General features: G+C 43.6%; 3 protein-coding genes across 3 annotated transcripts; 2 read left to right on the forward strand and 1 right to left on the reverse strand.

Annotated features, from left to right (window-relative positions):
• LOC120412946 (activating signal cointegrator 1 complex subunit 3) lies at nucleotides 1–25,741 on the reverse strand. Its single transcript, XM_039573585.2, has 6 exons — nucleotides 25,384–25,741; nucleotides 1,428–6,920; nucleotides 1,203–1,371; nucleotides 977–1,143; nucleotides 461–915; nucleotides 1–392 (listed from the first exon to the last, which is right to left on the reverse strand). Exons 1-6 carry the CDS (start codon nucleotides 25,509–25,511, stop codon nucleotides 226–228), a joined length of 6,579 nt encoding a protein of 2,192 aa, XP_039429519.1. The 5' UTR covers nucleotides 25,512–25,741; the 3' UTR covers nucleotides 1–225.
• On the forward strand, nucleotides 7,063–8,529 carry LOC128093619 (uncharacterized). The gene is made up of 2 exons (XM_052711140.1): nucleotides 7,063–8,365; nucleotides 8,435–8,529. The coding sequence occupies exon 1, from the start codon at nucleotides 7,271–7,273 to the stop codon at nucleotides 8,195–8,197; it is 927 nt and encodes a 308-aa protein (XP_052567100.1). The 5' UTR covers nucleotides 7,063–7,270; the 3' UTR covers nucleotides 8,198–8,365; nucleotides 8,435–8,529.
• On the forward strand, nucleotides 10,530–20,549 carry LOC120412947 (transient receptor potential cation channel protein painless). Its single transcript, XM_039573586.2, has 6 exons — nucleotides 10,530–10,858; nucleotides 11,087–11,275; nucleotides 17,621–19,472; nucleotides 19,530–19,660; nucleotides 19,723–19,820; nucleotides 19,880–20,549. The coding sequence occupies exons 1-6, from the start codon at nucleotides 10,808–10,810 to the stop codon at nucleotides 20,295–20,297; spliced, it is 2,739 nt and encodes a 912-aa protein (XP_039429520.1). The 5' UTR covers nucleotides 10,530–10,807; the 3' UTR covers nucleotides 20,298–20,549.
• Nucleotides 25,742–25,824: the final 83 nt, after the last annotated feature.

Below are 25,824 nucleotides of genomic sequence, written 5' to 3' on the forward strand. Positions count from 1 at the left end.
TTAATAAATAATCCTTCATTTATTTTGAAAATCGGTTTAAGGAACCTGCTTATACTTGATAGTACTCTTGACCTACTGTGCACCAAATGAGGGGCATAACAAATCACATTGTTCAGTTTATTACGTTTGATTTTTTTGTTTCTTTTCTGCTTGCAAATAATTTGTTAGAGAAAGCTTGGCTATGTTTTGTTTTGTTTCATAAGATTAGTATCCACCGACGTTCGTTCACAGTTTATCCTTGGCGAACGCGTAGTAATCGGCGTATCCGTCAACGGGTTGCGATGGTTGCTCTTCCTGCCTGGGCGGTTCCACCACCTCCAGGTTGATGTCGTACTGCTGGTCCAGCCCGATGTACCCGTCCGACATCAGGTAGACGGTGTAGATTCGGCGACCTGTTTATTTTTTAAGAGATAAGATTATTATTAAAACTTATTTGAGAGAGTTGATAGATGTCGCTTACCCAACTGCGGCGGCGCGTAGAAGCACAGCTGGTGGGTGCTCTTGTTACTCCGGTACACGCACCGCTTCATGGCCAGCAGTTCGCCCTCGGCCTGGTGACCCAACGTCAGGAACCAGCCTTCGTCCTTGCCCTTGGAGTACTTGGGGCAGTGAATGCTGAGCGACTCGAGGCTGCCCAGCCGGATGAGCTGCACGTTGAGGACGTACTCCTGGCCGGCGTACAGCTCCAGCCAGGTTTCGCGGTGCTGGGGCTGCGCCACGGGTCGGTCCGCGTTCGCGTCGTCTCCGTGGGGACCGCGGATCGAGAGCTGCACGTTGATCGAGGGAAGCGCGCACAGGACCTTGTAGATTTGCTCGATCTCCGGCTCTTCGAACTCTTGGCGCAGCGGGCCGGCGAGGTTCTCGTACTTGCGGTTGCACTTTTCCTTGAGCGCGGGCAGGGTCAGGATGGGGAAGCTGGAATGACGATTGTTTTTAGAATGGGTTTTAAGAGGGGTTTGAATGTTCATCGACTTACTCCAACTTGACGTGGTTGAACACGTGCGCATTGTGCGGTTCAACGTGGGGCAGCGTCAGCACGACCGGATCGTCGATCCAGCGGGCCTGGATGATGCACTGCATCAGCTGCTGGGTGCGCAGGGTGGTCGCCAGCCAGCCGCGTTCCGCCGTAATGTCGATCATGGCCTGATGGAAATAAGACAATAAATTACCGAAGATCGAGTGTATGAACAACCTTTACAAACCTGAATGATACGGATGGACTGGTCCATCACCGACTTGGTGTCGGTGCCGTAGTCCGAGTTGGGCAACGGAAGTCGCGACATGTGCGCCTGCATTAACAGGAACACCTTTGTGTGCGGGTTGTCCACCGTCAGCAGGTCGATCTTGATCGGGCACAGTTTGGCGAGTTCGCTGAAAAATTAATGGATTTAAGAATCTTCAAGCAATCTTGAAGAGTGACAACTCACGTATTGTAAACGTCCTCGTGGTGCCGCACCGGGTGCTGCTCAAACTCCCACGCCTCAACCATGGCCCGCAGCACCTCCACGAAGCTCATGTCGTGGCGCAGCGTGTCCGCGTACAGCCGCATACTCTGGTGGGACATGTAGTAGTACGACGAGATCCGACCCATCGAAGTCGGCAGCAGTCCCCGCTCGTCGTCGGCGATTTCCACACACCCGGCCCGAACCAGCGTGTCCAGCGTTCGCTGAACCAGCGTCGACAAGAAGTGGTTGACCTGCGTCTGCTCAATGTCCTCCAACTCGTAATAGGCCGGATTTCGGAGCAACCGTCGGAAGAAGTACGTCCACGTGAGGTAATCCAGCACGCCCTGTTTGGTCTGCACCGTTCCAGCTACGATTTCCGCGTTCACGTGGTCCGGCAGCACCTCCAGCAGGCTCGACTCCACCGGGAACGGATCGTACAGGAACTTCTTGTAAAAGTTCTTCTTCACGTCGTGCACAAATACACACGCGATGCCCTCGTTGCCAAACTGAGGCCGTCCAGCCCGACCCATCATCTGCAGCACGTCCGTAATGGGCATGTCGACGTAGCGCTTTAACTTGCCGTCGAAAAACTCCGTTCCCTTGATGATCACCAAGTGCGCCGGCAAGTTGACACCCCAAGCCAGCGTGGCCGTCGCGATCAACACCTGGATCTTCCGGTGCAAAAACAACTCCTCAGCCGTTTTCCTGTCCCGCTCTTGCAACCCCGCGTGATGAATCCCAATCCCAAACGCCAGCGTCAACTTCAAGTTGTTATCCTTAATGTTCATCAAAATCTGGTCCATTTCCTGCTCCGGAATGTGCAAAAACTGCTTCGGATTGTCCTCCCCCGCCAAAAACGCGATCAAGTCCAGTGCCGTAATGCGAGTTTGCTTACGCGACGCCACAAAAATCAACGCCGGCGTGCACGGCGAGTACTGCCGAATCGCCTGGAACGCCGGCCTATTCATCGTCGCCATCCGCGGGCAGTAGTGCTTCCCCGGGAAGCCCTGAATGTGCACCGACAGCGGCACCGGCCGCACCGACGGCTTAAAGTTATACAACCCCATCATCCCAATCCCCAACCAATTCGCCAAATCCCGCGCGTTCGCCAACGCCGTCGACAGCCCCACGATCCGCAGCGTCCGCTCCGTGTGCGACGCGATAAAGTTCGTCCGCGACACGATCACCTCCAGCACCGGTCCGCGATCCTCGCCCAGCAGGTGGATCTCGTCGATCACGATCAACGCCACGTCCCGCACGTAGTCACGCGTCTGCCACGACCGGCTGATGCCGTCCCACTTTTCCGGCGTCGTCACGATCACGTGGGACTCGCGGATCGCCCTGATGTCGGGCGTTACGTCGCCCGTCAGCTCGACCACCCGCTTGCCGAGGCGCTTCTCCAGCCGGTGCTTCCAGTCGTCGATGCGCTCCTTGACGAGAGCTTTGAGGGGGGCGATGTAGACGACCTTGCCCTTGGGGAGCGTGTTGAACACGCGGAACATGGCGATCTCGGCGGCGATCGTTTTGCCGGAACCGGTTGGGGCGCCGAGCAGGACGTTGTTGTCGGTGTGGTAGAGACAGTGGAAGATTTGCGTTTGGATCGGGTTGAAGTGGGTGAATTTGTAGAGGGCTTCGAACTTGCGGTTGTTCAGTACGGTCACCGGGAGTGGTTGTAGCGGGAGTAGTTCCGTGTGAGGCGGGTGGACTTCCGGCAGGATCAGATGCTTGAACGAGAGAGGAACCAGGTTGGAACTTCCCAGCCAGGTGTCGCTGGTCGCTCGGATGTAATACTGCGGTGGTAGCGGATCTTTCAACGGGATCGTCATGACCAGTTCCTGTACCTCTTGTCGCATGGTTTGCTTCTTGGTCATCTGGAAGTACTCCGAGTGGTAGATGAAGTTGCTCTCCGGATCTTCGATCCAGATCCAGAACGACTCGGCGGTTTTACCGTGCACGCGATCATTCCACTTGAACGAGGGCGTTATGAAGACCCTGATCCTCAGCACCGTCCGCGTGATCGGCTGAAGCGTCGCTTCAATCTCCAACAGCGGGAACTCCTCCGCACAGCGCTTCACCAGCGTGGCTTGCCGTTGATTCCTCAACATGTCACCGATCTCCTTCACGTCCATATCTCGCAACGCCGCAATGCTCAACCCTCGCCGCTCAATCTTCTCGACCACGTCAAACGGCAGAATCGGAAACTGGTACATCGGCGTCATAAACTCCCACATCTGCTTCTCGAACATCTTACTCACGTTCAGCATCCTCCCCGAGAGGATCGGATTGTTCTGCCTCAGCACGATCGTAAACAACGCCCTCGCTATCCTAACCGCATTCTGCGTAATGTACGACATGTCCGAGATCAGCGAGAACGATCGCACGAACCCCTTCGACAGGTACGTCTGCATCAGAATGTTGACCTTGCCGTGGATGTTCTCGCTACCCCCACGAACCGGCACCTCACAGCACACCCTCGTCAGCTCGTCCAGCTCATCCATCTCGTCGTCCCGCACCTTCAGCTGCTCAAACTCCTGCGCGTTCGACATCATCGCCAGAATGTCCGCCTCGTTCATGATCGGCTTCAGCAGCTCGTTGAACACCTCAACCGTGTCGTACTTGATGTAGAAATGGGACGCCGTCCGGCCCAAATCCGTCACGTTCATGTCGCCGGTTCGCTCGTTGTACCGCACCATCCGCGCCTTGTCCAGCGCCATCGCAGCCGTGTTGATCAGCTGTCGTCGCTTTCGCTCCAGCGTGGGATCCTCGTTCAGGTCGTCGTAGTTCAGTCCGTAACACTGCGGGTTCATCCGCATCCGGACGAAAAGATACGTGTAGCTCAACCACTCGATCGCCTCGTCAATGTTGCTGATCGTGCCCAGCGTCACCTCGGCGTTCAAATTGTCCACCAAGCACTGGATAAAGTTCGACTCGATCGGGAACTGATTGGTCAGCAGTGACAGGTAATGGTTCAGCTTATCGTGCGTCGTGATGATCGTTCCAACGCCGCTCTTGTCGAACTGCGGTCGACCCGCGCGGCCAAAGATCTGCAGCACGTCCAAAATACCTAAATCTACGAACGTACCGTGCTTCGAGTCGTAGATTTCCGTTCCCTTGATGATGACGGCGTGCGCGGGCAAGTTGACACCCCAGGCGAGCGTTGCCGTACAGACCAGCACCTTGATGATCCCATCGCTAAAGTACTTCTCGACCAGGTTCCGATCTTGACGCAGCATACCGGCGTGGTGCATCGCCAACCCGTTCTGGAACAGCTCCACCAGCTGTTTGTTCCGGCTCTTGGACATTGCCTTGATCGCGTTTCCGTACTCCGGGTTGCTGTCCGGAAGCAGCAGCTGGCTGTGGCCCTTTTGCTGGGCAAACTCCTTGATGATGGTGGCCGTCCGGACGGTTGCGTTTCGGGCGTGCACAAACACCATAACCTGGTGACCCTGGCGGACCATGTCGATGCACCGATCGTAGCAGATGTTGTCCATGTCGGAGAGTTGCTGCAGCGCTTTGAGGGACTTGACGCCGATAAAGTTTGAGCTGAGTGGGACTGGTCGGAAGCGTGAGTCGAAGAAGAACAGGCCCTTCATCGGGTTGACGCGGAGGAACCGGGCGACGTCGATGTAATTGGGAAGGGTGGCGGAGAGACCGACGATGCGGATCATGCTCTGGGAGGACTCGACGAGGCGGAGTGTTCGTGCGACGAGCGCTTCCACGACCGGACCACGTTCTCCGTGCAGCAGATGAACCTCGTCGATGATGAGCAGCTTCACGAGGCTGATGAAGGCCACATCTCCGGCGCCCTTCCGCGTCACAACGTCCCACTTTTCCGGCGTCGTGACGATCATCTGCGTCTGCTGGAGTTCGGTTTTCGTTAGTTGCATATCACCTGTGAGTTCCCGCACGGACAGGCCTAGCGGCTGGAGGCGTTTGCCAAAGTTGGCGGTCATTTCGGCGGCCAGCGCCTTCATCGGGGCCACGTACACAACCTTGAACTGGTCGCGATGGATGACGCCCTGGTCGACGAATTGACGGATGGTGTTGACGATGGTCAGCATGGCCACGTTCGTCTTACCGGCACCGGTCGGAGCGCACACCAGCAGGTTCTCGTTGCTGTGGTAGGCCGCCTCGTACACGATGCTTTGGATGCGGTTCAGTTCCTTGCAGCCCTTGAACGCAATCTGGCCAATTTCGTCCAGTTCTTCGACTTTGATGCGATTGTTGCCGATCGTCAGGGTGGGCGGTTCCGCCGCGGGAATCTTCACCTCTTCGTACATTTTGGTATCGTTCCGCTCGACGTTATCCGGCAGAAGCAGCTTGCCACCGGCGATAAACCCGACGTGCGCTTTGGCCTCGCTGTACGAATCGAACACGTACGGATACTTGATCGGTTTGGGGGCTCGCGGTGCCATCGTTCTCGGCGGCCGATCATCATCCAACAGTGGTGCCATCTGGGCTGCAATCAGCAAACTCTGCTGGTAGTTCAGCCTCATCTTGACCGGGTCCAGCTCTTCCACTTCGTCTTCCACCCCTCCGACCGTGTTGAGGAACTTTTTCAACTTCTTCTCCTCCTTGTTGACCTGCTTGCGCAGTTGCCGCTCCGACTCGGACTGGATCATGACCGGCATCAGATAAGCCGGCGCGTGCTGCATCGATTCCAACTTCTTCACCGCTTTCTCCTTGAACACGCTGATCTGCGCAATCGCCTTCACCCGTTCGATGATGTGCTTCCGGTTCTGCAGCACCTCCCCAATCAGCTCCAACTTCTCAAACCCAAGAAAATCAACCAAATCGTTCTGCAGCTCGTCGTTGCTCTTCGAGGACTTCAACAACTCCACCAGATTGTCAATCAACTCCGGCGTCATCTGCTTCGCCAGCCAAGCCCGCGTGTACTTCTCACTCGAAGAAGAAGACGAAGAACTTGGCCCCGGCTGTCCCAACTCCACCCCCTTCCTCTGCTCCTGCTCCTTCTTCCCATCGTACTTCATCGAAAACTTGACCGCCGCCTTGCTATCGGTAGGTTGCGCCGGCGCCAAATCCGTCAACAGTCCAAAATCCCCCCCAATCCCGTCCGGCAGCGCGCACTTGATGTGTCCTCCCCACAGCGATTCCGTCTCGTCACCACCATCCCCTCGTTCCTTCTCCTCCAAATACTGCCGGCAGTCCGCCGTCAACAGTGCGCTCATTTCTCCCCCCACCAGCTGGCACATCTTGTTGATGAGGGCGTTCGGCACCTGCCCCCCAAACATCTTCTTCAGCCGGGACGTGTGCTTCAGCATGACGATCCGCTGGTCCAGGAAGAGGCGCAGCACAAAGATGGCCGCTTCGTCGACCAGGGTGGCGTTCTCCTCGGCGCCCAGCATCTCCCGGCAGTGGTTGTGCAGGTCGCGCAGCTTGTTCGTGAGCACGGACGCTTCGGTGGGGGGAAGGCGCTGGACGATGAACAGCTTGAGCTCCTTCCAGGAGACGCCACTGTGGAAGGGGAGAGAGAAAACGGGAGTAGTTGTTAGGATGTTAGACTTGGATCGGAATTTGATGAAACTACAATTCGTTTAGATTCAAAATAAAACTTTATTCCAGCAGTCAATTTTTGACAGCCACCCAAACCATTTTTTTTTTTCTCGTTGATCGCAGGAGCCGACAACGATCACCAAGGACGACTCGCGTAACCATGGTAGCCATAGTTACGAGAAAATAACAGTCTGAAAGGTGTGTAGGTCAAGTGCAGACCCCCTGTTCAGTCATACCCGCTTGGGACGTTGGTGAGGTTAGACGCACTTACTAATATTTCTCTCTCTTTCTCATTTCAGATAGCCGGAGAAATGGGTGCGAAAATGTCTCGCCGTAAAGGGCGGAAGGCCGCTGCGGCCGCGGAAGAGGCCGGTACGGCCGAGGAGTTGGCCACTCCGCGTACGGACGAAGCTGACGTTGACCGGGTTGCGGGTGGCGAACGGGTTGACGGGGGAAATGACTCGGCGGGGGAAATTCCGGAACCGGATCCGCCGGTTCTGGAACAAAATTTAACTGACTCTTGTTTTGACCATTCCGATGAACCGGCGGATCCGGTTCCGGAAGCCCCGGTGGTAATTGAAATTCCTTATTCATTAAATAACTCTTTGGACAATGCTACGGCGGTTCCGATTCCGGAACCGCCCGCAGATCAAAATTCTACTTTGAATGATTTGTCTATTTCAGGGGGAATCGAGGGCCAAATCGATGAGATTACCGTAGTTCCGATACCGGATCCATCGGTCACGGAACAAAATTTAAATGACGATCCTTTGGTTAATTCCGAAAGACCGGTGGATCCGGTTGAGGAATCTACGGTAATCGATTCAGTTGAATGTTCGGAACCAACGGCTTCCATCCTGGAACCGCCAGAACGTTACGTTCGCAAAATTTGTTTGGAGGAAGTTCCGGAACAACCAAATTTAAAGGTATTTTCAAATTCTAAAAAAAATGTCCGTTTTTCAGATGAAGCCCAGGTTCAAGAGTATACCGTTTTGGAATCCTCTATTCCAAAACAGTACTCGATTCCAGTAAAAGATTTCCCAGAATCTGTTCCGGAACTTCCCATTCTAAATTCAAAACAAATAAAATATTTTTGGTGTTACACCTGTCAAAATTCTCGTACGAATTCTTTGCCCTGGTTGCTGCGATTGCGGTATTCAAAATTTTCGATGTGGTTGCGCCATTTGTTTTGTGGGTCGATGTGTTGCGCGGTTATTTGTTTGCTTGTTTTTGTTTGAATTGTTTAATGTTTTTTCTCGTTTCATGAGCTGTTTCTTGTTAGGAGCGTTTTTAGCAATTACAGATGACGATTGATGACGATGATGACGATTGATGACGATGATGACGATTGATGACGATGATGATAATGATGATTAAATGCGATGAATATTGGATGGATTAGTAAAGTAAGTTTTGAGATCGTTAACAAATAATTTATTACAAATAATTACAAATGTATCGTTTTGCCATTTCAGATGCCGAATTTCTGGACTGGACTGGACGATACTGACGGAGAGGCCTTTGGTTGCAGACTGGAGATTAGTTATTATGAATGAAATGTATTTTATTTCCATTTTTGCCATGTATGAAATAAATGTATGATAACATTGAAAACAGTTGTTCTGCTTTATTTTAAGAATGTGGTACATTAAAATTTCAAAAATTTCAAAAAATTCCAAAATTTAAAAATATTGAAGATTTCAAAAATTTAAAAAAAAATAAAAAATTAAAGAAATTCAAAATTTCAAAAACATTAAAATTTTTAAAAATTTCAAAAAATTCCAAAAAAATTAAAATTTGATAGTTTCAAAAATTACAAAAATTACAAAAAAATCAAAAATTTCAAAAACTTCAGAAATTTAAAAATTTTAAAAAAATTAATTTTTTTAAAAAATTTAAAAATTTCAAAAATTACAAAAATTACAAAAATTACAAAAATTACAAAAAATACAAAAATTACAAAAATTACAAAAAATACAAAAATTAAAAAAATTACATAAATGACAAAAATTACAAAAATTTCAAAAAATTACAAATATTTCAAAAATTTAAAAATAAAAAATAAACTTCAAAAATCATAAAAAAAAATAAATTAAAAAAAAAATATAATAAAAAAAAATAGTATCAATGACGAAAGAAGATCTGCTGTATTTAGGGCATGATTATCAGGCTTGATAATCAAGTTGCTGAGAGCTGATAATTTGATATTTTTACTACCCTGCGTGTTCTGTTTTTGACAGAGCTACTAACTTTTTATTTTAAATTTTTTAAAATAAATAAAAAATGACGTTTTTTTTCAATTTCGTAAACTTTATTTTTTTTTTAAATGTAACTTTTTAATATAAAATTTTTGCTGAGTTTTTTTTAATTTAGATTTTTTAATTTTGGCATTTTTAAATTTATAAAAAAATTAAAATTTTAATTTTTTTTTTGAAATTTTAAAATTTTTTGAAATTTTTTATTTTTTTTATTTTTTTTTATTTTTGGTTTTTTTTTAGATTATTAAATTTTTATGTTTTTTGAAATGTTTGAAATTTAATTAAAAAAAAAAGAAATTGATTTAGATTTGTTTTAAATTTTGTAATTTTTTCACAGCAAATAAATTATCGATGGAATGGCCAGTACGGCGTCCAGAACGGACAAGTTCTTCGTTTCGTAAACCCTTGTCAGTTCAAACTTGCGCAGCTTCGTCAGGTTCTGCAAAACTTCCAGTTATTCCAACGTTGTCCACCCAAAACTAATACTCAGTCAGCAACTTGGTTAGAAAGGGGCATGAATTACTTTCCAACGACTTTATCTCGGGGAAAATCTCCATCAAACGCGTTATTGAAGGGAGTGTTGATTCTCCCCTTTTTCTGATGGGATAAGGGAAATTTTCTCGACGGTATCCCCAAATAAGTTTCGCATGGAACTGGACGGCGGTTTTGAGAGGTGAACGGTTATGCCCCAGGATACGCTCTATGCAAGCGTTATGATCAAATTGTGTTTTTCGTTATTGATCAAAAACTAAAAATATATGCTGCTGGTTTTAAAATTAGATTTTTCTAGCACTCGTTCAGCCTCGTTTGATGCATGTGCTTATTAAGGAGTGCAATGATTTGTGATGAAAAACTACGTAATTTGTGGATGGTGCCGTACACGATCCTTTCAATTTCGAGGAATCTGTTGTTCTAAGAAGGTTCGTTCCTTTTCAAATATTGACAGAAAATTTAGGAGAGAGAAAAAATTGTTTATTGCTGATATTTATCCTGTTCCTCTTCGCAGGTGTAAAGAGAAAGGAAAAAAGGATAAACATCAGCAATAAACATATTTCCCCATTCCACTCTCAGCACACATTCGAACGTCGCGTCGTCCAGATAAGGGTTTGCGTATGGTTTGTGTACATGACCGAAAAGCTGGAACCTGTCGTCGTGGTCGCGGTCACCACACACGTACAATAGCTGAGTGTATCGTTAAAAAACGGAACCAACACGCTGCTATTACGATATACCTACATCGTCGCGATATAACCCTCACACACATGTGCGGCTGCGTGGTCTGGACGATTCTTGTACTAAGTGGCTTACGGTGACGACTTTCATTCATTAGTTCGCAAGGCAGTCACTCATTCATTTCGTTGCTGGACTTAGCTGTAGGACGACATTATTCCTGCTCTAGTTTCGAGTTATTAATTTTCGTCTGGGGTGATAATTGGTTTCGGTGAAATTTTTCGGGTAGTCTGAATTTGTATAGGCCGTTCCGCTTCCCCCGTCGAAAAAACTTGGTTCGTTCCCTTCACATTTTCGTAATTGTGTGATGAGTAAGCGAATAACAGGTTTCGTGTGAACTCTGCCAGCCGCGATTCCACCATGAACAACAATACAGCCAACTTCCCGCTGCTGTGCATTGCCGATCCGCAAGTAAGAAAATCTGACTCTGACTCAGGGTGTCTCTCGGAACTCCCCCCAAACTGCCCAAGATCACAAGTCATCTACGAGCTACTTGGTGCATAATTGAGTCCGAGACACGCCCTAGCCGCAACGAAATAAATCGTCTGTTTATTCATTACATTATCATGTGTGTGCCATCATCATCATACAAAAAAGAAGAAAAACGATTCTAACTCTCTTATAATACAACATTTTTAGCACGCCTTGGCCGCCAGCCTGGCCGAGCGCAATCTGAAGCACTTTCAGTTGGCTCTGAACCTGGGTGCCGATCCGAACCGGCGGGATAGCAGTTCCTCGAATCAATCCGTGTTTGAGCATGCTTGCCAGAGCGCCGGATGTTCCAGCTTCATCGTAGAGTGCCTCAAGCATCACGCCGACGTGCAACAGGTACCTCATTCATTATACAGGGGAAACTTTGCAGAACGAAAATGTGATTTAGATTGGCATATTTCGTCTACTAGTATGGTGGCGATGATGATGGTGTGTTTACAGTTACGGTCCGAGATCTTCAAGACCCACGGAACAGAAATAAAAGCGAGTGTGAAGAGGGAATTAAAATTTGGACATTGCGTGAGTGAGTGGCCTTTTTTGGGGGGTTTGTTTGTGATACAGTGCGCGCGATTGATGGGGTTCGCATGGTGTTGGTGGCTGGCTACATAGCAATGCAGGGTGGCGAGTAAACTAGAAATAGTTAATATTTGTATGCATCAACATTGGATTTGATTCCACCTGTGGTAAATGACTTGTAGCAGAGGCTTATTCGTGGCCTGAACTATGATCTAAAAAAGACAATAATTCCAGTTTGGCGAATTTCACCAAATCGGCACCTTTTCTGGTTTCTCTTTTTTTTTTTTTTGCATTTTAATGGTTGATCAAACACTGAAGTTTTTGAAGCTAAAAGTCAATGTTGAGTTGATAAAAATTTAGGATAGGGTCGGAAGCGAAATATATAAAATTTTAACTTAAATTTGAAATTTCAAATGTCGACCCTTTTCATCCTATTCAAAAATCGATCTGTAGGTTCGTCAAATTTAACTTTCAAATGCAACCAAAGATTATAAATTGGAATTAAATGGGAATTGAGATATCCCCTACAACAAAATTGTATGATCTCAAGAGATTTTGTTTAGCTCCGTGTTTTTTTATGTTTATAAGATCTTTTGTAATAAAACTTTGGAATTTACCACCCACGATATCCAGGGAAAATAAATTCGCAAAGGTGATTTAAGGAATGCAACGTCATTTGTAGATGGTGCCCTACCACCTAACAATCTGGTAACCCTGCGTAAAGCTTCGAGCACTTGTGTTTATGTGACACAATAGGGTGCAATATCAAAATCGATTTTCTAGCACAGAAACTTTTCAGTTCCTTTCGGGGTCCTAAACAACTCCCCAAAGTTTGGGAACGATTGGTTCAGTCCTCAATTTGCGCAAAGCGATTCAATTTTCTATGGGAAATTGCATTGGCAAAACCATTTTCTTGGATTTAGAAAATTATAAAATTGACTTTTCACGCTGAACTTAAACCGGATTCATATTCGGGTGCTCTGCTGGAAAGTACTCTATAGCTTTCCCCAAGAGAGTATGGCGCTAGCTTACTCGATACTGGTCTAAAACGTGTGTTTTGCTCTAAAATCACGTTTTAGACCAGTTTTGAACACGCTGTATCTTTTTTATGGGCAAGCTAGCACCATACTCTCTTCGGAAAAGTTGCACCGTTCTAGAGGGATTTTGGCAGAATCAGCTCTGATAGAATATTACGTGGCTAGGAGATTGCATTATTAAACCCTTTGTTCAAGCAGAAATTAGGCTGGTACAAATATTTTCTAAAGTTTACCACCTTTTCAAAATCGTCACGAAAAATAAAGGGGTGTTTTTTTTTCAGCGGGCTTCAAATTTGCTATAGAAGTTCAAGTGGAATCAGCTGAAATCAATTTAAAATGCATTTTTCTGCTTAAAATCATTTTAGTATGTTTGGGTCTATTGAAAAAACCTTTTGATTTTTCGATGAAATTTTTTTTATGTACAGTACCATAAAAAGGTTTTTTCCCTAAAATTTTAGCTTATCTGATTTTTTTAGTATTTGCATCCGCTCAATTTTTAGATGTGTTAATGAAAGTCACCAACTCTGAAATTATATATTTTATTCCTGTAATTGGACGGACCGAGCCACGTAGCCTGGTGGTAACGCTCCCGCCTAGTAAGCGGTAGATCGGGGTTCAAATCCCGATTCGGACCAACACAACTGGTGATCGTTTCTCTTCTGGATTCGATTGCTTAATAAAGGGAAGGTAGTGTTTATCGTCACAAACTGGACCTTATCACGACACCTTAGGAAGGCGACCTATGGAATGTTAACATTAACCTTAACATGTTAACATTAAGTTGAGAATGAAATTGCCACTGAATCAGCTTTGTAAATGCCGGCCCCGATACTCTTCAAGGGTGTTCCCCTCAGGAACTGGGAAAGATTTACTTTACTCTAATTGGACGGCTGTGGTCATTAGACTAAAAATAAACTCTGACATTTGTTATTTGTCAAAAATATTTAAAAAAATATCGTTTAAACTTCAAGATTCAAAAACGTGAATCTAAATTTGCATTGGCCTAAGACAATTTCACTGAAGTTTCACAAATGTTATTGGCATTGAAATCGAAATGCTCAAAAGGGTTTGATGGTTGAAAGTTTTCTTAACAACTATTGCAAAATATCAAATATTTAAATAAATTTTAAAGCAAGGGTCCTGATTTTCGGTTCAAAGATCAGAAATCACTCACTCATCGACGAGCGAATCTTTACCGACTGGAGCTCGAAACCAGTCGCGAGCGAACACTGCACTCATGCTGCCAGCGACTTGTTCAATCGCTTCTCCCAGCGACACAAATACTCCGTCGACCCGAGTCACACACGAATACGTTCAGAGAGGAGAGAATCTAACAACATACCAGCTCAGTGCTCTTTTGGCCTGCACTACCACAGTTTACCGTAAATTTGTATTTGATGTCGTGTTCTCAATAAAATTGCAAAACATTTTTGATAACATAAATAACATAAACTGAGCGATATAACGTAATCGGTCTCTCTGAACCATTCGCTGTACTACTCGATTGAAGTGAGAGGGATAGCAAAGAGAGAGTTTTCTGTAACGATTGGTGTGGAAGCGACAAACGATAGGAAACGGTCAGAGCAGTTTTGTGTCGCTTTCAATTTGTGGTCGCGAGTGAATGAGTCGTTTCGGAGCAATCAGGACCCTTGTTTTAAAGTTTAAAGAATCTGATTAAGGGTGCACAGCAACCAAGGAAGTTGTTGTCTTCTTATTCCAAAATTGACAATCCTACAACAATCCCATTGTAAAAATAGGAAAATTTTGTTGTAAATCGCTTAGTTGACAGTACTCAAAAAATAAAACCATCCACATTCACGACCCCCAGGTCTTTTGTGTTCTCTATTGCAAGTTTCTACTCGAACCTAGGAGTCCGAAGGTTTGAATGGAGAGGGCACCCAAACCTCTTTCTACTCCAAGGTACCTTCCACCCCAGGGTTCGAACTGACGACCTTTGGATTGCGAGTCCAACCGCCGCCAGCGATGCCACCGGAGCTGGTTTGGTTTGGTGTGTTGTTTGTACATATAGCAGGATCTTCCGCTTACGAAGCGGACAGGTTAACCATTTGGCCAAGCTTGAGTCCAACATAGTTTTCCCGAATTATTATTAATTTAGAATAATTTTAATGTTTTGAGACAAATAAATAAAGAATTCATTTAAAAGTTTGTCCAATTTTAACTGCATTTATAATATTTTCTCGGTTTGTCAGTGAAGTTCCTGATTTTTTATCGGTGGAGTTCAATTCTCGATCGTTTCCCATTCTTAGAACCTTTGGATAGACATGTGAAAGACCATTCCTATAAACTCGGGAGCGAATGACTGATAGGGTTAAAATTCCCCTAATAAAATTAACATTAACAACTTATTATGAACTATGAAGTTGAATGTTCTCGTAATACACTTAAATTTGAAATTTGTTCAAGAAGATTATTGAAGAAAAGTTCATAGAAATTTGGTAGGGCAGATGTTCTGTATTTTGACCAGAAATATTTCTTTCGAATAGCTAAGAAAATTTTCTTTAATTATTGTTTTTTACAAAATCGAGCAATTAGTTGTCGAGATAGGCCTTGCTTAGAATAAAAATTTATATAATTTAAGTTTTATAAAGTGTCAGCTAATTAAATTTTACTTTTCAAAGAAGATAGCTGGGCATTAGGGTGACAAGAAAAATTGAAAATTTCGGAAAATCGCAAGAGATACCCCCTGGATCGATTCTTTAGGCAAAAACAAGTAACTGTGCCAATTTTGAGCCAAATCGGTTAAGGCTTAGGGGTCGCTTTTCATCGTTGAAGTTTATATTAGGAAAATTGCAAAAATGTATGGGGAAAAACATCGCTTCAGGATTTTTGCAGCAGGTGGCGCAAGACGATTCGAGTTGATCCTGATGAGTTATTAGCAATGCGATGAAAAGAAATCGGCTTATATACTTGAAAGTATACAAGGGGTATATAGGAAGTATATAAGAAAATATTTTTTTCTAGAAAAATCACCAAAAATCAGGATCAACTCGGATCGTTTTGCACCCTTCGACAAAGTTGTAGGGAATTAAATTTCCTACAAGAATCTCACACTTGGACAATTTTGGGCGAGACCTGCGCCACCTAGCAGAAAATTACTGAAACAATGTTTTTCCCCATACATTTTCGTGATTTTCCCCATATAAACTTCAACGATGAAAAGCGACCCCTTAGCCTTAAGCGATTTGGCTCAAAATTGGCACAGATACTTATTTTTGCATTAGGAATCGAGTCAGAGGGTATCTCTGATGTCGATTATTTTTATTGTCACCCTACTGGGCATCCAGATTTTCAATGTTAAAAAACCTAACATTTGTAAAATTTTCAGATCTTTTCGAAAAAAAAACTGCATTTAATAATCTAACCAATGTTTGTAAATTATCTAAATATGATTTTTTTGGATTTAAGAAAAATTCTGCAAAAATACCAAATTCTTATAAATTATTTTTGTAAGTTTTTTGAAAACTTTTGCTTACTCTTGTCTATTCCATAGTTATAAGTAATAATTTTTCGATTGAATAACGATTTAAACCAGGGGTGACCAAAGTATGGCCCGCGGGCCAAATGTGGCCCGCGAGGTGATTTTTTGTGGCCCGCGGACCCATTTTGAATGATCATGTAAAATGGCCCTTGGGCCCATCTGTAAAGTGATTTTAAATTTCATAAATTAAAAGGTTTAGTTTTTTTATGCTAATTTTTATTTTTTGTTATTACAATACTTATGAGTTATCCGTTTGTTGTTCCCGATTTAACGACATAAATATTTTGTTCAAAAATCTATCTCATTGAAACAATTTCACAAATTTGAATGTGATTGAAAATAGTAATAATAGTCAAAAAGCTGCATTTCTGGAAACAAATTTGACTAAAGTTTAAAAACTGTAAAGATAACAAAAAATGTTGTATTTCAAAATGATAGTCATGTTGCAACTTTTTTTAATGGACTGCGCCTCAAACTTATTTCGCACTTAGAAACCTTCCACCTCGGGATTTGAACTCATGATATTTGGATAACGAATCTTAGTGAATGCCGTCTGATTCAGGTAGAACAAAATTTGTTTAAATTCTTTCACAGCGATTTATAATTATAATTTGCACTTCATTTAAAAATAAAATGACGCCCTTACAAAAAAAAGTCAAAGCTTTTGTCTCTTCAGAATATTAAAAAAAACTATGAAATTTTTATGAAAACACAAGTACACTAATTACAAAAAAAAAAACAAACAAAAAGACTCGGCCTTTTGAGGTTATGCAAAAAATCACGCTTTTTTTTGTATCTACAAAAAACTTGTTCATAGAATTAAAAATGCAAACTCGGCCAAAATCGATTCAGCCAGTTTTGAGAATTGCGTGTGGAAAGAAAATCATGTCTACACACATCCCCACAGACATTTGCTCAGAAAATGATTCTGTCGATATGTATACGTGAAGGTATATCACAGAGTTGTATTTAGGAAGTTCAATTTTCGAGTGATTTTATAGCCTTTCCTCAGTGTGGAAGGCAAAAAGGCTAGAAAATAAATTTGTTGTTTTGGTTTTGTATAAATTTTTAACTAATTGATGAGAAATGGTTTTGAACAAAACTGTTGGAAAATTGTCTTTTATTTTTTTCTAATGACAAAAATGTCTAAAAATACCTGAAGGATCGAAAACTCCAACAGATAGATGTACTTTATAGTCTTATAAAACGTAATTTATTTATTTTTAATAAAAAAGTTCCCACATGTGGCCCGCAAGCTTATGTGAGCTTAAAATTTGGCCCGCCATTCAAAAACTTTGAGCACCCCTGATTTAAACACAGCTGAAAGGAACACCAAAAGTCTGTTGTGCACCTAAATGAACTCATTGTAACTTGATTATTCACAAATAAAACCGAATTGAATTGAATTATAAATTATTTTAATTAATCAATATTTCGCATCGAAATAAGAACTTACATTTAAAAACTGAAAACAGGTCGCCACCCTACCCGAAGTAACATGTAGTTGTGTGTCTGTATACTAAGAACGTATAGCTTAATGATTTATGCTTATGTATTCTAATTGCTCCCAAAACAATGAATGTGTTGTATTCTTCAGGTTCTGAATCAAATCTCTTCGTTTTCTTCTAGCCAAACGCCGACGGCCGCTACCCGATTCACCACGCGGCCGCATCGCTCGACGTCGAAAACATCCGGGCCCTGCTCGACCACTCTGAATCCAGCTTGGACGTCCAGTACCAGCAACGGACGGCGCTGCACCTGCTGTTTGAGTCGATCAACGACGGGAATTGGCGCGCGGTGTTCGGCTGCGTCCAGCTGCTCATCGATCGGGGCGCCAACGTGAACGTTCCCAATGAGGACAACCGGTCGGCGTTGGGCGTCTTTGTGAGGGATTCCAGGCGGAAGGTGGGGACGGAGTTGTGGCGCGAGGAGGTCGTTCGGTACTGCTTGAAGGCGGGCTGGGTTGACGTGGACTCGTTTCGGCGGGGGGAGTTGCGGAAGCAGATTGGGGAGTTGTTTCCGGGGGTTTCGATTCCGGTTTATGTGATGGAGGCGAATTTGAACGCTTTGTTGGCGGCGGTCAAGAGTAGGAACGAGGGAAAGTTTGACTTGGTGTTGGCGCAGTACAGGGATAAGGTGGATGAGGTGACTAGGAGGGGGGATTTTGGGGTGTTGTTGGAGGAGACGGTTTTGACGGGGCGGGTGTCGTTCGTGGAGAAGGTGTTGAGTGAGGACTTTGTGTTTGAGGGGGACTCTGGGGTTACAAGGTTGCTGGAGACTTGCTGTAACCGAGGGTTTCCGGATCTGCTCAAGTTTCTGCTGTCCAAGTGTGGCCAGAAGGAGGATCAAGTTCGGCAGATCAATGCGTCTCCGCTGTTGTCGCAAACGATTAGGGAGATGAACATTCAGAAGGACAATCGCAAGTGCCCCTTCTTCAAGTGCTTTAACATTTTGCTGGAAGATGGTCGCGTCGAGATCGACAAGGTCGATGAGAAAGGCTTCAGCGCGCTGCACTACGCGGTGAAGTACAAGGTTGACGCGGCGGTGGAGTTGCTGCTGCAATGTTCCGCCTACATCGGAACGCTGAACATGTTCAAGGAGTTGCCCATCTGCGAGATGAATCCGGACGCGCTGGAGGGTTATCTGGACAGCTGCATTACGACGAACGAGAAGCGCCCCGGGGACGATGATTACGAGATCAGTATTGACTTTTCCTGCCTGGTTCCTCCGACCTACAAGAAGAACTTCAGCGAGAAGAAGCAACCTCCGCCAATCGACGAAATGCTGCCGATTGTGTACATGTCCAACTCCAACGATCTGAAGCACCTCCTCAAACATCCGGTAATCTCCAGCTACGTGCTGATCAAGTGGCTCCGCCTGAGCATCTACTTTTACGTGAATCTCCTCGTCTGTACGGTGTTCTTTGCCTCCTTCACGGGGTACGTCGTTGGCTGTTACGGCCAGGACAACGTCACTCGTTGGCTCAAGGAAACTCTCCGATGCGTCTCCCTTCTCGGCGCAACCTACATGTTACTCCGCGAACTCGGCCAAATGATCCTCCACTCCAAGACGTACTTTCGATCGCTTGAAAACTGGATGGAAATAACCCTCATCGCACTATCCTACACCGTCCTGCTCAAAGAATTCCAGTCCGAAACGCGCCAAATCATATCCGCCATCGTGATCCTCCTCTCGGCCGTGGAGTTCACCCTCCTCGTCGGAACACTGCCCGTGCTCTCCATTTCCACCCACATGGTGATGCTGAAGACGGTCTCGAAAAACTTCCTCAAAAGCCTGGTGCTGTACTCGATCATCCTGATCTCGTTTGCGTTCTGCTTCTACACGCTGTTCAACGTGAACAACGCCAAGTCCGCCAAGGACGGCAGTGGTGCCGACGCCGAAGGTGAATCCGACGACGAAAAGTTCAACGGCTTCAGCGGCATCCAAATGGCGCTGCTCAAGACTGCCGTGATGTTGACGGGTATTACGAGTAACTTGAACCTTTAGAAGCAAGTATTTAACACTGGTTTCATTTTAGGAGAATTTGAGGCAGCGAATATTAAGTTCCAGAACAACGGACTCAGCTACATCATCTTCCTGCTGTTCCTGTTCTTTGTAGCCATTGTGATATTCAACCTGATGAACGGTTTGGCCGTGAGCGACACTGCCGTAAGTGTCACCTGTTTTGTATTTAATCCGAATTTAATTCACGTGACTCTTTTATTTTGCAGGCAATCAAAGCCGAAGCTGAGCTGATTGGGCTATCGCAAAAGGTGGACGTCATATCAAAGTACGAAAATGCAATCAAGGCGAAATCTACGGGATTGTTGTAAGTGTTACAAACGTCGTAGTCGTAGTCACATCTAAACAATTTCCTTCCCTTTCCAGCACCACCCTCATCTTCTCCATCTTCCGCTCCAACTTCCTGCACCTGTTTCCCGAGTACCTGCCCTGCTACCAGGTGATCGTCAAGCCCAACCAGTCGAACGCCATCTACATCCCCAAGCCGCTCAAACCATCGGAAACGGAGTCGGTCATCGACGTCGAGACGCAAAGCCACATCGAGCTGATGGCGCCCGGAAGTCGGGGCCAGGAGCAGTTTAAGCTCACGATCGGCTGCTGCATTCTGCCGTCGTTCTCGCGCATGGACGGGAAGATCATGAAGTACGCCAAGGAGATCATCCACACCAAGAGCCGGAAGGGCGCGACGCCGGCCGGGATGGTGCCGCTGGAGCAGCGCATGATTCAGCTCGAACGGAGGCTGGATCTGATCCTGCAGAAGCTGAACATTGCTTCCGCTTCCTAGTTGAAATTAGTTTAGGCTTGAACTCTACAGAGATTGCTGACTTGTAGATAACATATCTGTTAAGTTTCTCACTTGTATTAAAAACTGCTTGGCAAAGGCCATGTCGTGCGTTGTCCAATACTTCATTCCGCTTACCAGTTTATACAAACTAGATGTCCATTCAAGTTACTAGCAAAGCAAACAGTAATTTTTAAACTTGTGAGACAATGTGTGTTTTTTCTAATAAATATTTATTATTGTGGCACTTGAAAACATTATTTTGAAATTTGACAGCCAAAAACTCTAAAATTCCCGGTCGTCGATCTTGTCGTCGATCGTAGGAGCCAACCAAAATCCACCCACGAAAAACAACGATCTTCAGGGCTTCACGTAACCATGGAAGCCATAGTTACGAGAAAATAACAAGCTGAGAGGTGTGTAGGTCAAGTGCGCACCCCCTGTTCAGCCATTCTAGCTTGAGACGTTGTAGTGTGTTGACGCTCACTAATATCTCTCTCTCTTTCTCTTTGCAGGAATCGAAATGGGCGCAAAAATGTCCCGCCGAAACGGGCGCAAGGCCGCTGCGGCCGTAGATGAGCCGGAGATGCAAATGGACGATAAGGACGTTGACCGGGTTGCGGGTGGCGGACGGGTTGACGGGGGTGACGATTTGGCGGGGGGGATTCCGGAACCGGATCTGCCGGTTTCGGAACAAAATTTATCTGACTTTTGTTTTGAAGCTTCCGTTGAACCGGCAGATTCGGTTCCGGAAACTCCGTTGGTAAATACACTAAAAAATATCTGTTTGGAAATTACTGCGGCGGTTTCCATTCCGGAACCGCCTGCAGAATTAAATTTTTCATTACAGGGTGTGACTAAATTAGGGGAGGGGAACCTTTCGGAAATAGAGGACAAAAATGACACGGCGTTGACGGTGGTTCCGATGCCGGATCCACCGGTAGAGGACAAAATTTTGATTGATGACGATTTGACCAATTCTAAAAAACCGGTGGATCCGGTATCGGGCCCACCGGAAAACGACGACAATTCAAACTCCCTTTCGATACCAATGGCGGCGGTTTCCATCGTGGAACCGCCCGCCGATCCAAATTCTTGTGAAATTATTTTATCTCTTTCAGAAAACAATCCGGAACCACCTCCGGAAAATAACGAAATTGCCTCTCCTAAATTTTCAGATAATCCTGGACCATCTTCGAACTATGTTTCAATCGAAATTCCACCGGAAGTGGTTCCGGAGGTGCCACCGCAAAATTCTAAATTTCAGTCGGAATATTTTTGGTGCTACAAATGTCAAATTTCGAGTAGAAATACACTTCCGTGGTTGCTGCGATTGAAATATTCTAAATTCGCTATGTGGATGAGATATGTGTTTGCCGGCTCGATGAGCTGTGTTGCTGTTGGTTTGCTTGTTTTTGTTTAATTTTTGTTGTTATTTCTTTCTTTTTAGTTTCATGACCGGTTTCTTGTTAACTGATGATGATGTTTATGCGTTGATTGAATTGGAGTTGTTGGAGATTTTTACTGTAATGAATGGCATTGGTAACTTTTGATTTAATCATACTTGGAATCTGTAATTACAATTGCATTTTGAATTACAGATTGAACCTTGGAGATTCGGCTTCTGGACCTTGGTGAATGAGGATGGTGACGATGACGATTATTAAATAAAGATGTTGAAGATACTTGATACATTGACTAGGTAATTTTAGTGATTGATTAAAAATAGCGTAAATATAAATAACTAATTAATTACTTCACTTTATAGAAGCCGACTGGATGTTGAGGGCGATGATGACTGTAGCTGATGGTTGCAGATTTCCTGAAGAATTTTATTATAATAAATGATTTGTAATATATTGAATTGTAATTATTATTTTTTACTTTTTGGAATAAACAAAAAAAAAATCGAACAGGATGCTTTTATTTCAAATATTAGAAACTTTACTTTTTAAGCGGGGTTTTTTGCTTTCATAACAAAATAAAATAGCATGTTTGAGTATATTTACATAAAGGACAACTATTATTTTTTATCAAAAACCTTATGAGCATTGATTAATGAAATTCGTTATATGTTATGAAGTTATGAAATTATGAAGTTATGATATTATGAAATTAGCATATTTAGAAAATTATAAAATAAGTCTAGTACAAATGTATTTAAGGTTTTTCTTAAATGCTTGAATTTTAAAATTACTAGATTATTAATTTTTTTATTCTTAAATTCTTAAATTAGACGTCAACATTTCAAATAGCATCATGTAAAAACCATGTGTTTTGAGAAAAACGCATTTGAATGTTGAGCATAATTTTTCAATTCCCATTTTAATATAAAAGCACAAGAAGATGTTCTAATGATAACAAACGATGAAAAACGTTGCTTTTATTGATACTTGATCATCCATATTCAATAAAACATTATTTCCGTTATTATATTTAAGAAAAAATAACATAACTTCTTTTGACATCACCAATTTCTATATCACCCTGCTGTCATTGGAGGGAAAGTTTTGTTATGATTCGCTTTTCGTCAGCAAATGTACATGGCGTCTTTTTCAGGATGCTTTTTTGTTGACACGAGTTTCATGCAGTTTTTTATTTGACAGGTTGACAGGGCTATATAAACAAGCACTGCTGATGCCAGAAAATTTGTTTATGTTACTTTATTTAAAATCATTATTGAACAGACTGTACTGAACTAACTTTTGCTAATTTTTGGCGGAGAGGTAGCTTATCAGGAGTACTTTGAAAATGTGCAATAACCCAGAAATTGTCAAAATGTACATGATGCCTTTTGAAATGTTGCCGTCAAATTCTTAAATTTTTAAACTTCTAAATTATTAAATTACCAATCCTTAAATTCTTAAATTCCTAAATTTTTAATTATCAAATTTTATGTTTTTAAATTTGTAATTTCAATTTTCTATATTTCAGATTTTCTAATCTTTTGAAATTTGGACTTGTAATTTCTGAAATTTTTCAGGTTTTGAATATTAATTTTTTTTAGCTATTGAATTTATAAATACTTTAATTTTAAAATTATTATTCAATCCTGCATATATTTTTTTAGAATTTCCAAATTTCAGATATCAATTATTGTTGAAATTTCCTTTATTTTTTTTTTGATATTTGAAGTTTCTGAAATGATTCAGATTATTACTGAATTTTAGAAAATAGCATATTTGTATGATTATTTTCAAGTTTATTTTCACTCTGGTTTACTTCATTTCGGTTCCGCCAGTGTGGATCAATAGAGTAATCTACGTGCGCATGTATTGCGTGTACTTACACGAAAAAAATTGAGGTTAAATTTTGTCCGGACAGCAAAATCAAATGGTGCGCTAGTGTGTGTACGCGAAACGTCATAAAGCTCTATCGGACAGCGCATGGGACTAATTATCCAGAGGTTGCTGGTTGGTACAGTCATCCCACATATTCGGAACACTTTTGTGGTAATTTGTCAATGAAATGCAAAATGCAACTTTTCTGTCTACCCTGCTATTTGTAGGGCCTTTATTTGGACATTCTCTTGCTATTTCACTAGTAAAATTAATACTTTTTAAACAAAAACTGCATTTCAAGACTATTTTATCCAGAGCACCAAAACACTGCCTTCAAATTGCCTGTTCCATGATTGTGGGATGTTATTGTGTCTCCCACAATTGTGGAACACCTGAATTTAACTGATATTTTCACAAAAAAGTTATCAGACCATTCATAAAACATTACTAAGCATGAGTTTTATTGGTTTCAGAGTGCAAAGTCATTATTTTGTAAAAAAAAAAAATTACTCCTGGAGAAAAAAAAAGTTTGTTCACACCGTAAGAAAAATTTTCTTTGAAAACTTGATATTAAACGTAAAAATGTACAGCCGGTCTATACATCAATCGAAAGATTGCAAGAAAAGCTTTCACATGAAGGTAAAAGCAAAACATTATATTCAATTATCGATTTTAAATGATTTGTTGAACATTGGCCGATCTGTAAACTGTTCCGAATATGAGGGATGACTGTACTAGCAATAAATAGTTGGCGACACGATGGCCGACAGTTATAAAGACAACTTATTTTTTTTGTCCCGCCCGTGTGGATCAATCGGACCGCGCACTGGACTCACAATCCAGAGGTCGCTGGTTCGAATCCCGCGGCGGGCGCGTGTAAATATGGGTATTTGGCGCCGTCGCTCCGTGCCATACTTTCATACACTTAGGAGCCCAGGGCGGCGAAGTCCTTGTAGATAAAAAAAGAAAGAAACTAGTGGTTGGTACTAGCAATGGTGGCCGACAGCTATAAAGTCAACTTCGTTTTTTCGACAATAATCAAATTTTAAGTATTGTTTAAAGATGAGAGAATTTTTAAGTTCAATTATTTTTTTTTTTAAAACAACTGTCAAATTTAAATTCTACACTGTAACTGAAAATCGCACTTTGCTGAGTTCGTTTTCGCACTTTCTCATACGAATTTTTCAGTTCGACTACGATTACACAAAAAAGTGAAATCATAGTTGAACTGAAAAAATCGTGTGGGGAGGTGCGAAAACGAACTCAGCAAAGTGCGATTTTCAGTTACAGTGTATTTTATACCCCAAAGGACTTTTATCAAGACTTTTATTTTAAAAATTGAAATATTCTGCCTGTGTGGATCAATCGGACCGCGCACTGGACTCACAATCCAGAGGTCGCCGGTTCGAATCCCGAGGCGGACGCAAAAAATTCTAAGTGTAAATATAGGTATTCGGTGCCGTCTCCCCGTGCCATACCTTCACACTTAGGAGACCCGGGAGGCGGAGTCTTGTCGCAAAAAGAACGATACACGCCTGTGGATCCGTTGACAAAACCGCAAGGTTTAAGAGGGCCACATTATAAGGTGTTACGTCGATTCCGTTTTTTCCGAAATATTCTTTCCGATTAGATAGTTTCAAGGAATGTTTCAGACATAGAATATTTTTGCAAGCCCCCCAAGAATGACCAAATTCCTCCCTAGGGGGGGGAATTCCTCACCGGTTGAGAAACACTGCTTTAAGATCGTCAATACTTTTTACTTTTTTTATATAGATTTAGGATTAGTGATTATTTCACGAACCACTCACCTTTTAGCCTCCTTGCTGCGAAAGATTTGCAGAGTTGGCCGTTCCTCGGGCCGGTTCGTGAGCTCCCGGCGGATGTCCAGGTCGGTGTGGGCCCGCATTGAGCGCGATAGCTTCGGCAGGGTGGCCATCGTTACTGGGCTCTAGCCGGTTCCGAACGGTGTATCACAACCACCAACCAACTTTATCAATTTCACAATTTGAGCCAAACTCGTTTCTTCTTTTTGTGTTGACACTTGTTTGGGGTGCACTTTTTCGCTCACTTGAAACTTGTTTCGGAAAGCACAAATAAAAAAACCACGCTAAATAAGGAACAAATCGGCACTAGAACCTGCTACTGACCGGCAATAAACGAAATTAATCCGACGATTCCGGCGACACGGGAATTTTGCTTGCGTGACGAGCGCGGCCGAAAACAGAAGAAATCTGTCAAATCGGGCCGAC

Source organism: Culex pipiens, chromosome 3, assembly GCF_016801865.2.
Source record: "Culex pipiens pallens isolate TS chromosome 3, TS_CPP_V2, whole genome shotgun sequence".
Classification (NCBI taxonomy): Eukaryota; Metazoa; Arthropoda; class Insecta; order Diptera; family Culicidae; genus Culex; species Culex pipiens.

Excerpts from the sequence above, each read along its gene's own strand:
- LOC128093619 (XM_052711140.1), top strand. The coding sequence starts at position 7,271 with ATGGGTGCGAAAATGTCTCGCCGTAAAGGGCGGAAGGCCGCTGCGGCC.
- LOC120412947 (XM_039573586.2), top strand. The coding sequence starts at position 10,808 with ATGAACAACAATACAGCCAACTTCCCGCTGCTGTGCATTGCCGATCCG. Across the intron at positions 19,473-19,529 it reads GACTGCCGTGATGTTGACGG|GAGAATTTGAGGCAGCGAAT; the intron begins GTATTACGAGTA and ends GTTTCATTTTAG. Across the intron at positions 19,661-19,722 it reads TGGCCGTGAGCGACACTGCC|GCAATCAAAGCCGAAGCTGA; the intron begins GTAAGTGTCACC and ends TTTATTTTGCAG.
- LOC120412946 (XM_039573585.2), bottom strand. The coding sequence starts at position 25,511 with ATGGCCACCCTGCCGAAGCTATCGCGCTCAATGCGGGCCCACACCGAC. Across the intron at positions 916-976 it reads TTCAACCACGTCAAGTTGGA|CTTCCCCATCCTGACCCTGC; the intron begins GTAAGTCGATGA and ends TCGTCATTCCAG. Across the intron at positions 393-460 it reads CTACGCGCCGCCGCAGTTGG|GTCGCCGAATCTACACCGTC; the intron begins GTAAGCGACATC and ends AAAAATAAACAG.